We start from the raw sequence: 13,095 nt of genomic DNA, 5'->3' as shown, positions 1-13,095 counted from the left end.
TGAGTCAGAAAGGCTTGTACTTGCCAGTGATGTGTTTGCAAATTATCATAAAATCTCCAACAATCACACACAGGCTAGTAGACAGACAACGCGCTATCTGCTTGTTTTACAAACCAGATTTATTCTCTCTCTCTCTCTCTCTCTCTCTCTCTCTCTCTCTCTCTCTCTCTCTCTCTCTCTCTCTCTCTCTCTCTCTCTCTCTGATGTCAGAGACACGCTTATACAAAAATGTAGTATATGCATTGAGTTTCAATCAATCTACACTTGTTTTAATAGTCAGAGATTGGATGCGTCGATCGTCTGCCAGCATAAAAAACAAAAAATCAAACAATACAGGCTTGATGGGAAAGGGGATACCCAATGTTCCTTTTGAAATGCACTTATCTTTCAAAATGCATGTCTTAAAGGCTGTGACGTAGAGTATGTGCGCATAGTTCCTATAGTCTTGACGCAGTGTTTGTTGTGACAGTAATAGAAGCTCAGCACACCGGCTGCACTGTTGCATGCACGTCGAGTAGTTAATTATTTTACCGCATTCAACTGCAGTTCCTCCTCCACACAGACACACACACACACACACATACACTCTCTCACACAGCGAAGAAAAAGAAACAGCCTTCACGCGAACAACACCTGTGCTTTGTGGAATACTTGAGTTTTTTCTTTTTCTTTTCCTATCTAAAACGGGAATATCGTCTGTGGGGACTCTGGAAATGCCGCGTGCTTTAAAGCCATTTGGATGGGGGAAACGGAGTGGCTCTACGGGAGCTATCGGCGTTGTTAGAGAGGAGAAAACCGTCCTGGAATGAAACCAATCTAAAGCCTTCGACGGCGATTTCCGTGGACATTCCCAACACTTGCCCTGTATGTGGACTGTTTTTCCCCCCCGCGCGAGCGAGCGAGCGAGCGAGCATTCCCTCATCCGATGGATTTTTGCCTTTGCAGCTCAGCAGAGGGTGTTAGATCTGCCAGTGAACACCGGGCTGAAAAGTCCAGAATCTCTCAGCAACCGTCTTTGTGATGCAAAAGCGTTGAACGAAGCTGCTGGAATCCGAGGAAGAATGCTAAAGATGTAAGAATCTCGGATTAATCTTATGGCGATGCATTGAGATGTGCTCGGTGTGATTTCAGCACCACGGGAGAAAGAACAGCTCCCGCGCCGTGGATATGTGAGAAATGCACAAGGTCAGTGATTTGCGAGCCCGAAACGCCAAATAATTGAGTTGAAAGTGTCATAGGCTTTAATATTGTTTTAAAGAGCATGCGATGGGGAGGTGAAACAAAAGAAGCTTCTTGCTGTCGATTTTGTTTCCCCCCAATCTGGACATAGCGAGCTGAGCATGGATATAATCACAGAGTGTCCCCTGCTTTTCTAGACTGGAGATATATCTCATTTCTCGCCCTCTCGCTGATTGTATTCATGTCTTGATGTCGGGGATGATTGTGTCGTATTGAAAATGCTGCTTTGGATTGTGTTGCTGAAGGCGGCTCTTTGTGTAGCTATCGGGAATGTTACAAGGGACGTCTGTAAGGAGCAGATCTGCTCCTGCAATGCAATAGAAGGTGATTTGCACATTGACTGTGAGAAAAAGAGCCTCACAAACCTGCACCATTTGACAGGTCCGAGCTCCCAGTTTTACCACCTCCTGCTACACGGGAATTCTTTATCCAGACTCTTCCCTAACGAGTTTGCTAACTTTTACAATGCCGTGAGCTTGCATTTGGAGAACAATGGCTTGCACGACATCGTGCCGGGCACTTTCCTGGGACTGCAGCTTGTGAAACGGCTGCACATCAATAACAACAAGATCAGGTCTTTCAAAAAGAGCACGTTTCTCGGTTTGGACGACCTGGAGTACCTCCAAGCCGACTTCAACCTTCTGAGGGACATCGACCCGTCCGTGTTCAGGGACTTGAGCAAGCTCGAAGTTTTAATCTTAAACGACAACCTTATTAGCGCTCTTCCCATCAACGTGTTTCAGAACGTTCCCATCACGCACCTCGATCTGAGAGGGAACCGGATAAAAACGTTGCCTTACGAAGGGATTCTAGAGCAGATACCTGGCATTGTGGAGGTTTTACTCGAGGACAACCCATGGGATTGCAACTGCGACCTGGTTTCCCTAAAGGAATGGCTGGAGAACATCCCGCAGAACGCTCTCATCGGAAGGGTCATTTGTGAGGCGCCTACTCGGCTGCAAGGGAACGACCTGAACGAGACGGCCGAGATGGAGCTGTGCCCTTCAAAGAGTGGTATGGATTCCAGCCTGGTGGCGCCTCCCACCCAGGACGAGACCCCCAATCGCGGCCCCCATCCCACACCCTCTAAAACGAGCGGGGCGACGGAGTCCCATAGCGCTGGGGGAGGGCATAACAAGGGGCGTCCGAAAGCCAGGGAGAACTGGCAGTTGAAAATTAAGCCCACAGCCATGGCGACCGGCACCATCGAGCGGGAGCTGCCGGCTAATTCGTCCTGCCCTCAGTCTTGTAGTTGTAAGCTCATAGGAACTAGACAAGGGCTTGGGGTTAACTGCGAAGGCAGGAAGATAGAAACCGTGGCTAATCTCAAACCCAAACCCTTGAGCGCGCACGAGTTAAATCTGCGCGACAACAACATTCATAGCGTCCGAAGGAACCAGCTCAGAGGCTATCATAGCTTGAATTTGCTCGATTTGGGGGGTAATAACATAAAAATGATCGATAACGGCACTTTTCACAATCTGACCGAGCTCAGGTGGCTCTACATGGACAAGAATTACTTGGATACTCTAATGGCGGAGATGTTCATCGGACTTCAGAACCTGGAGTATCTCAGTTTGGAATATAACGACATCCAGCTCATAATGCCGGGGACCTTCAGCCCGATGCCCAACTTGAGGGTGCTCTTCCTCAACAACAACCTGCTCAAAGCGTTACCTGTGGATGCGTTCTTGGGGGTTTCTTTATCTAAAATAAGCTTGCACAACAATTATTTCACATATCTCCCTGTGCCAGGTGTCTTAGACCAACTCAACTCCATCATTCAGATCGATCTGCACGGGAACCCCTGGGATTGCTCGTGCAACATCGTCCCCTTCAAGCAGTGGACAGACAAACTCGGGGCAGACGTCATCGTGAGCGACCTCAAATGCGAGTCCCCCGAGGAGTTCTGGAAGAGGGACTTCCGGCGAATCAGGAACGATCTCATGTGCCCTCAGCTCTACGAGAAGATCTCGCCCACCTCCCTGTCCAAAAACAGCACTTTACCAGCGGACACAGGGACGCGGCCCAACTCCTACCTGGAGCCCAGCCGGGTGTCCATATCAGTGCTCGTGCCCGGCCTGCTGCTGGTTTTCGTGACGTCTGCCTTCACCGTGGTGGGAATGCTGGTCTTTATCCTGCGCAATCGAAAGAGATCGAAACGGAGAGACGGCAACTCATCTGCGTCAGAGATCAACTCTTTACAGACAGTTTGCGACTCGTCCTACTGGCACAGCGGAGCTTATCACGCGGACGCGCCACACAGAGGTTTCGACTGCGGTGCCCACTCTCTCTCCGACAAATGATGCATACCAGAGACCCGAGCGAGCAAAAGGACCTACTGCGTTTCGTATGTTGACGTGACAATGGAAGGCAACACACAAACACTAGACCTCTGACTCACCTCTGTGGGAAAAAATAGCCTATTTTTTTGTTGCTTCAGTTGAGTATGGCATCCATGAAACACTCCAATGGGGCCCCCACTGTTATATATGTATAGAGCCTCTCTCTTTCTCTTTCCTCCCAGCTCAGACTGGAAACACGCTCAGAGGAGGACGTGGGAACGGTGCACGAACGCATGAATGTAATGTAAATAACGGACTGTAACATATCTGCATGATTCGCATGGTCTCAACACACACTGGGAACCATTACCATAGTAACAAGGAAGCCAACGCGACCCTTCTTTCGTGTGATCAATATAAATATATATATATATAAATATAAAACTATATATGACTATATTAAAAGTGCCATTTCTTCTATTTTTTTGTCCGTTAGAATTTGTATTTGCTGTTTGATTTCTCTTTCTCAAAGGCAGACAGGTCAAAAGGTGGAAATAACGAGTTGTAAATGCATGTACTTTCCGTTCTATCAGTTGATTGTTGATTGGTTGATATGGGGATTATTTATACTCTTTTTTTTGGCGGATTTCTCATGCATCTGCCCAGTCATCTCCTTTATGAATGTAAAATGTGTTTATCTTTTAGTGTGCCAACTGTTGACATGTTTGGGATGCGGATAAGCATGATCGATTCAAGTCACTGACATGCTTATGCTGCGAAATTTCAATGTAGCTCCGGTGGTTCGTGATCTTGTGTGTCGAAACAGAAGGACGCAAAGGGAGGGTTTTTCTTTTTCGATCCGTCTATAGAGTGCACATAGACTAAGATGCCTTTACTTTTATTTATTATTATTATTATTATTATGATTAATTATTATTATTCTTTTTAGGGGATGAAGTATTCCTTCACAAAAGCCTATTATTCACTGTAAGTATTGTGAGCTTTTGTAAAGCCATCTATTTTGTCCAAATACGAGAAAGGAATATTACGGCGTTTGCTACTTCAATATGTCTTATAAAGTGGATGAACATTTGTAAATATATATGAGAAGCAGAACAGAGGCATGTCTGTGCATCTGACTGATGTCATCACAGCAGCCGTAGAAGGAATAGCCGCCTCTAGATGTCGCTGTTGCCTCTCAAGCGTATGAAACCATGCTGGGAGCTGAAGCTCACTGGTGTGTGTAGGCGAACCAGCATTCACATTATCAACATAACTAGGCCTAAGAGTGTCACTGTGATGGCTAATACTCCGAGAGAAGTGCGGGATCAGATTCAGTAGTGAAGAACACAAGTTGGACGCTGTTTCCAAAATGCCATTTTTACAAACGAGATGTAGAGCGCAGTGCCATGCATCTTACTGCTAGCATTTAAATGTCACTGCTGATGTTTTTGAGGTTGAGTTTGTATCACTGTAATGATTTTACAACAAAACAACGTAAATAAAGAACGGTTAAAACGCTATGGTATAACCAGCCATCAATTCCCACAGTCTGAATACCATAGACTTTGTAGCTTACTTTTTTTCCCCTTCATGTTAAAGCTCTTGGCCCTAGTTGTGAGTCTTTTTTTTTTTTGAATAATACAATAAAAAAAAACACTAAAGAAATGTCCATGCTGCAGCCAAGTGTGGAAGATATTGGCAGTGGGAGATGCTTTTCTCTCTTACCTGTCAATTTGATTTTGGTTGCACAAAACAAAGCCGGTCGAATTGCGGTCCAGCAGAACGTCCCAACGGGATTCCTGTCATATTGCAATGGTTTTACTCTAATGTAGATTCCGAGCTTTCAGAGAGATGTGTGTTGTGACTCACGCTGCACATACGCACATGAAAAAAATCATCCGCACTCCCCCCATTCCAACCCGGAATTGAAGGGTGACCCTTCTGATCTATTATTTCTGTTCGACCAGTTCTGGCTGTCCATCAAGGCATCTCCTTCTTCTCTATGTCATGGTAATTATTTGTCGCTCCACTGTGAAAGACTGTACCACATTCTGGCTTATATGAGTTGATGCATTTTCCCAAGAGTTTGTCTCAGAGTTACATTTATATGCTTTGCTACATTTGATCTGCTTCTATTTTGTTAAATAAAATGTGGTGGAGGTTGAGTGAAGTTACAGTGGTATATTTGTTTGTTTGTTTGTTTCTGAATCTGAAATTTCCTCTTTTTACAACCTACTTGTTCAGATTCAGGGTATGAAATTCTCAGAATTAAATATAGTGCAACGCATTATGGCGAATATAATGATCACTGGTTGACATGGTTTATATAAAGGGCTTTTAAAAATGAAAGGTGCTTTATGGTGTTATATAATTAACCCATGCTTACACAGATATTGAATGAATTCTCCTCTCAACAGGTCAACTGTAGATGGCTCATTCCTGTTATATATGTCCAAAATGAATGCTTATGGTGTGATTCATGGAATATATTCCACTAGACTTTCAGAAAAAAAAAAATGTATGTGGATCAAGACAAGCGCTATAGCAACGCCAAGGTCATGGGTTTGATTTCTAGAAAATGTATGAAATAATAATGGATAATGCACCTTGAATGCATTAATGCAAGTTGATTTGCATAAAAGCATCTGCTAAAAGCATCAATGTTAGGTAATATAAATTTTATATTTTTTTACTTGATCAATTAAACATTAATAGGATGTCTAAAATGATGCATAATATATATATATATATATATATATATATATATATATATATATATATATATATATATATATATATATAATGTTAGAATACCATACATAATTTAATGGAACAATTGTGTGATTAAGAAAAGTCTGAAAACGTCACCAAATTCATCAAATCTATAGCTACTGATGTTTGTTGTTGTTAACAGATTGCAATAGACAAATTGAAGATACTATTGAGAACGTTGGACAAATCAATCAGCTGATTTTCAATTAAATTGATATCTTTAAGAAAACTTGGTTTGCTGGCTAAATTTTGATTATAGAGTGATAAAAACATTTTTTAATAAATAGTCACATTTTGATGTTAGAAATTGGTGCAAAAATCATACTCATGCCAAGAATAACATCTGCTCAAACCACAGTAATGGTGTGAAATTCATTCACTTAATTGAGATAAAAGAAAACGAACATGACTTGCATCTTTAAAAACTGTTAATTCAATATGTGATGCAGGTATATTTGATGGGGACATGAACATGTACTGCATAACAGGAATGACCCATGTGAGATAAAAAGTCTGTGGGTGTTAAAAAAAAAAAAAAAAAAAAAACATCGGAAGCATAACTGTTGTGCATGGGAATATTCAAACTGGCATTTCTGAGAGTATTGCAGTGTTGTTTTGCATATTTGTTTGATGTGAAATTTAGGTCATGCTCTTAAGGCAATATTTTCATCATCTCTGTTTGGAAAAAGACTCACAGAAACAAACCTAAAAGGGAAGATGTTCAAAGTCATTTTAAAGTTAGGTTTAGTTTATATGTGTTTTGAGGCCCCAATGCTGTTTTTTTTTTTCTGGGTTTAAACTGTGTTATGAAGTGAATCAAATCTAAAGGGATTTCCCTGGTTAAATTATTGTGAATGCATATGTGTGCTCGTTTGCTTGTTTTTACAAGCCAAGTAGAAATTATTATGGTAATGCGATAGATGCTGTCAATAAAACGTAACATGCATTTAACCCAGAATATCTTCAAAACAATTAGACGGTAAAAAAGCGTCCTCTTCTTAATTATGATATCTGATCATTCCGAGATTCCGGCAGAGAAATGATTGTCGGTATGCAAATTTCCACAGCTGTATCCGCATCTGCAGCCGGATTCTTGTTAATTCTCTGAAATAATGTAATCTTGCCAAGAATTGCTTGGATAAAGATATCCACTCTGGTATGAACCTCAGCACTGGTTGAATGCTGTTCTCTGCCAAGCTGGTTAATCAACACTAGTCCTCCTTGTTCTCTCCAGGAATGGCAGTTGGCTCAACAACGCTGCTCTCTGTGGTTTCACGATTTCCCCATCTTAACAAATTACGACCCATCACCTCCTGTGAGAACATGAACCCATGTGACACCTATAATTTCCTTTCCATCATGGCCTCTTCTCATACATCCTTTAACAGGTTTTGTGTCTGTGTTCCGCTCTTATACTCTTTGTTCAATGGCAAGCGAGCTTTATATCCCCCCTCCTTCATCTGGGAAGAAGTAATTGGCACATAATGTGGTGAATAAATCAAAGAAGCGTGGCCTACATGCCAGTGTGAGGAGTTCAGAACTCATGGAGGTGCTGTGATCCTGCTTAGCCCCCCTTTGAATTTTGAGAAACACACTTGGAAGCGTCCGAGAGGTAACTCGGTGCACGCTAGCACCGTTTCTGTTGTCAGAATTGGCAAAGTTGCTGTCTCAAGTAGGCCAAGGTTGTAATGTTCAGATGAAATTGCAGAACATCAGTGCTATTAGCTTGATTTGCTTTGATTTCGATTGAACTAATGGTGAAGGATAATAGGGGTGAAGGATAATCTGTTTCCTTTTTATTTGATGACTGATTGGACTGTTTGCTTTTTACTATCAGCTGGTCAGAAAAAGCTGTTTTTGACATTAAGACGCTTAAGCCTTAAAGGAGTTCACTTAAAAAAAAAAAAAAAAAAAAAACTTTTGCTGATAATTTACTCACCCCCTTGTCATCCAAGATGTCCATGTCTTTCTTTCTAATAAGGTTTATGATGAAAACATTCCATGATTTTCTCCATATAATGGACTTCATTGGGCACCAAACGATTCAAGGTCCATATGAGAGTTTCAGTGCAGCTTCAAAGGGCTTTGACGATGAATAAAGGTCTTATCTAGCGAAACGATCGGTCATTTAATAAATAAATGAAAAAGTTTACGTTTTATAAGCACAAATGCTCGCTTTGCTCTGTTCTGTGATGTGCGTTCGTGAGTCTCCTGTTCAAACTTCGTTCATCTAAATTAACAAATCTTTTTTCAAGACATGACTCAAAAGTTTTTTTTTTTGTTTTTTTTTTTAAAGTGAACTACTCCTTTAAAATTATGAAAAACGTATGAATGTCAGTGCATTTGAAAACAAAACAAAGTGTCATTCATTTTAAAGATGGCATGAGCACACTTTTTAAGCAAAGCATTTTACCTCGAACAAAAAAAAAATGTTTTGTTTCACATTGTGGTTGTCAGATATAATTTATTTGAATATGCCAAATTAGTACTTTTATTCAGCAAGGATGCGTTAAATGCACGAAAAGATGTTTATTACGTTACAAAAGATTTTCATTTTAAATAAATGCTGTTTATAGAATTATCAAAATACCTAAATATTAAATATTAGAATGTTTTCTGCAGTGTAAAAAATATTTTCATGATTTGTAATCACAAATTATTATTTTTTGTCAAATGAACTTAAATAATTCATGTAGTTCATATAACATAATATTTTGAGTTTCTAATGATTAAATCAATCTCATTCATTGTATTAACTCAATTTTTCCATTTCAATGAACTTGAAAATTTAAGGCAACCAGGTTACTTTATTTTTTAAGTTAAACCAACAATATTGAATTAAAACAGTGTAATGATGGTGAAAATTCAGCTTCGCATCACGGGAATGAATAAAATTTTGAATACAATTTAAATAGAAAACAGTTATTTTACATTTTAATCATATTCATACATTTTGACAATTTTTACTGTGCTTTTGATCAAATAAACGCAGCCTTTGGGAATTATGAGACTTCTTTCAAGCACATTTAAAAAATCTGAACGGTACAGTATATTATTATGCTTTTTATTGATAATATTTGAACATATATAACATGTTTGTAATATATATATATATATATATATATATTTCTATTATTGAGAAATACATGTCTTCTGTGATTTCTAATGTGTTTATTTCCCACACACGAGGAATAGGTTGCTGAATGGATCCTGGAATCTGCTCTCAGAAATAATCCCCGATCCAAGGACACTCTCCGGCACTCGGAGACAGATGGGAGAATCAGACTGTGACAAACTGAGACGTGTACACGGGCCTATACCGCTCCGAGGTGTGTTTTTTCCCCCCTTTCTGCTCAGATTGAAGGCCTCGTTGATTGATTTGTGTTGTTTTCCCCCCTTTCCCATCCTCAGCTCTAATGGGATTTAAGGATTTGGGTTTGGTCCTTGATGACCAATGGATCAATAAATTCGTCAGCAAGGACAAATTGATTGCTTCTTCAGATTCTGCTGCTTCTGTGGTCAATTGTCAAGGTATTGTGTTTGACTGAGTTTAGTATATGGTAGTTGTAGCCTACAGAATATCAGAACAATATGCATTTGCAATGTTGAGATGCTTTTATTCTGAGGGTCTATGCTCATATTGATTTGTTTGTGTGGCTTTTAGATGTATTATTTGTGGTGAGGCAATGCTGTTTCTGAGCAGTTTGGCCATTTTTGTTATTCTTTGCATATTTCCATCCACATTTTTCCTTCCCTGACTCACCGACCTGATGCTCTCAAGGACGTTCCTGCCTCTAAAATCTTCAAGATGCACCATTTTGTTTCACGGTGAATGTCAGAGTCATTAATGCCTGCTATTTTTTTAGGTTTCAGGCGGTTTTCCCATGTAGGAACACTGCTGTGAGCTGTTGTCTGAAAAAGGAAGCATCCTTCTTTCTCAGAAGCAAAGAACAGACCTTAGATAACTCTAACAGAAGCGTCAGGTTTAGTTGGAGAGAGAGGAATTACTGAGTCACTGGCTGAGATGCTGAAGGTGTGGGTTATTAATAAAGAAAGAGCTGTATATGAAGACCACAGTAGGGCACATCATTATGTGGAGACTCATTTATGATGTTGGCAGTGCAAGATGGCCTGTGCTGTTGAAGGTGGTGAGTGTTATATTGCGGGCTAGAGGTCACAGCTCTTAAGACTTGTGAAGATGAAGCTCATTACATAAATAACTGGGTTTTATATTTTAAGATGATAAGGTGAGTGCTTACATGTGCAAAACTCACTTTCATGATTCTAGGAAGTTGCTGTTGTGTTGCAATGCTGTTACTAGTGTACAGGGAGGGAGGGTTTACATTGCTATGCATTTGCAAGGGTTTTCTAGATCATTTATTGCTGTGTGACTAATGATTTTTTTTTTTTTTTTTTTTTTTTTTTGCAAAGCGTTACCTTTATATATAATACTGCATATTTCCAAGTAGATAATGTGGTGGATCATACAGTTCCAGTTCAGGATCAAAACAGTTACAGATCAAAAAAATGCAGCCTTGGTGAACGTTTTTTTTTTTTTTTTTTAAACATAAAAAAATATTGCTGACCCCAAGCTTTTGAATTATTATTAATTTAACAGAAATAGGTTTAGAAGAAAAATGTTTAGCTGTTGGTGATATTTTGTTTATTTGAAGTTACCATGGTGGTGATCAGTGTTTGCTTTAGTTGGGCTCTTGACCCTTGACTTTCTAACATTATTGTTTTTATTTTAATCTGGCTGCTGCAACTCTCTGTTTATAAGACACATTGGTTATGGCAAGAAAATTTGAGAGAAAATGAAAAGGTGATGGTTATCTCTTTAAGATAATATAATCATCATATACTGTAGTGGCCTGATTCATTGAGCTCATATAGAGTCTTTTAAATGAATATATGGGTCATTAATTGTACATTATTGATTGTAGTAGCCCTATGAATCTACAGTATGTGATTAGGCAGTGTTGTGATAATCTGAAGAATTTTAAAAACATTGTGCACAATAAAGGTTTTATCTACTATATCTTTCAGACACACACAGGCATCAAGAATCGACACATGAATCTCAACAAGGGTAATGATAAAAGTGCAGTGCATGATGGGAACCATCAATCAAAAATGCATGTATTGCAGAATGAATCATTTATGCTGAATTGCCTTAGTATTTTCTTTTATTAATATTATCTGCTTTTATTTTTGCAGTTGTTTTTGTTTTTAGTATCTGATTATTTGCTGATTGTCACCATTGTTGAGATACATACGCTGATTTTTGATATCAGTATTGGTTTAACCCCTAAAATCCACTGGATCCGTCTACGGTGCGTAACGTCAGCACCACGTTTTTGATGCGTCCCTACCTCGGCGTCAAAGTCCACTGGAAGCGTCTCAGCCGCGGAGCGTTGGTGACTTCTACAGTCTCCTCAGTGTGTTTTAGTTTGAAAATCTACCGGATCCTCTATGCCGTTCTCTATGCCTGTGTCTGACTTCCTGCACAGTGCGTTGAGCTCTGTGCTACTTGATGCGGTAAGCGGCGAAAATAGACCTGCTACCTATTCTCTGCGGAGCAGAGTGGAGAGACGCAGCTGGCGGACTTAAGAGCATTGACTATAATGGTCGCTGACGTTCCGCGCCGTAGTCGGATCCAGTCAGCGCAGTCTCATCCCAAGACGTCATATAACTGACGTCTTGGGACGTCTTTTGACCATACGTCAACATCCACCTTTTTTTAGGTTACCCTTAAATGTCGGTTAGATGACGTTATCGGATCCTAACCCTACCCCAGACCTAAACCTACCCCTAAACCTACCCCGTCACCTAACTGACGTTAAAGGTAAAGCGTCAGTTGTATGACGGCCCAGGATCGTCAACAAACCGACGTATGGGTTTGGGATGAGACGTCTTGGGATGAGACTGTGTTGATCCAGTGGATATTAGGGGTTAATTGTACAGTAGGTCAAAACTTTTTTTTGTACACCATGTGTTTTTAAAGTTCTTCAAATAATCTGTTAGTCACTGCTGGCAAGTCTATAGGCTATATATAAATATAAAATATATGTAATATATATAAATATATCTATATCTATAGGCTACAACACGTTTTGACACAAGCTTATCATTTGTTTGATAAAATCGACTGATATGTTGACAAAAAAGATCTAGTTGTTCTGAAGTCGTTCTGTTGGTGTATCTGAAACAAGGCCACAGCTGGTGCGGTGTACATCTGTGATAATGTGCCTGGTTGCACATTCAGCCACACTACGTCTAATTTAAGCTACAGCCTTTGACCGTGACAGAAAACTTTTTTTTTCTTTCAGTTGTTTTTATCATTCAGATGCTGTGCGTGGCCGCAGGCTGAGAACGCAGTTACGTCGCAGACAGTGCTCTGATCAATGAAACTTTAGGTAGAAGCTTTATGATTGCTTTCCCATGCCTTTTCGAGCCAGTTCTTCTTCATTACTTCGATATCTCATCTAACAAGTCTCAGTATTAAACATATTCACAAAAAGAATAGTCCAAAACTTTAGGTGTTCAAAAATTCAGGAGCCGAAGACAATCTAAAGACCCACAAGCCAGCATGAGGGACGCTTTAGATCCCCTACGTTGAGCTTACAAAGACTTATGCTGAGTGTCATTCCTCGAGATCCATGATGGAGATGCTTTGATGTTGTACTGATTGATGAGTACCGCACGCTACACACGCTGAGGACGTGCCCGCAGATGCTGGGGGCTTTTGACCCAAAGTCCCATGCCACTCTGTCAAGAAGTGATCCGTCCATAGGGG

At 40.2% G+C, this 13,095-nt stretch overlaps 1 protein-coding gene across 1 annotated transcript; it reads left to right on the top strand.

Annotated features, from left to right (window-relative positions):
- Positions 1-254: 254 nt before the first annotated feature.
- On the top strand, positions 255-5,701 carry slitrk1 (SLIT and NTRK like family member 1). The gene has a single exon (XM_039648319.2). The coding sequence runs from the start codon at positions 1,458-1,460 to the stop codon at positions 3,543-3,545; it is 2,088 nt and encodes a 695-aa protein (XP_039504253.2). The 5' UTR covers positions 255-1,457; the 3' UTR covers positions 3,546-5,701.
- Positions 5,702-13,095: the final 7,394 nt, after the last annotated feature.

Source organism: Pimephales promelas, chromosome 6, assembly GCF_988280905.1.
Source record: "Pimephales promelas chromosome 6, fPimPro1.hap1.1, whole genome shotgun sequence".
Classification (NCBI taxonomy): Eukaryota; Metazoa; Chordata; class Actinopteri; order Cypriniformes; family Leuciscidae; genus Pimephales; species Pimephales promelas.
The sequence above is the reverse complement of the archived record's forward strand: the minus strand, read 5'-3'. Positions and strand labels throughout refer to the sequence as shown.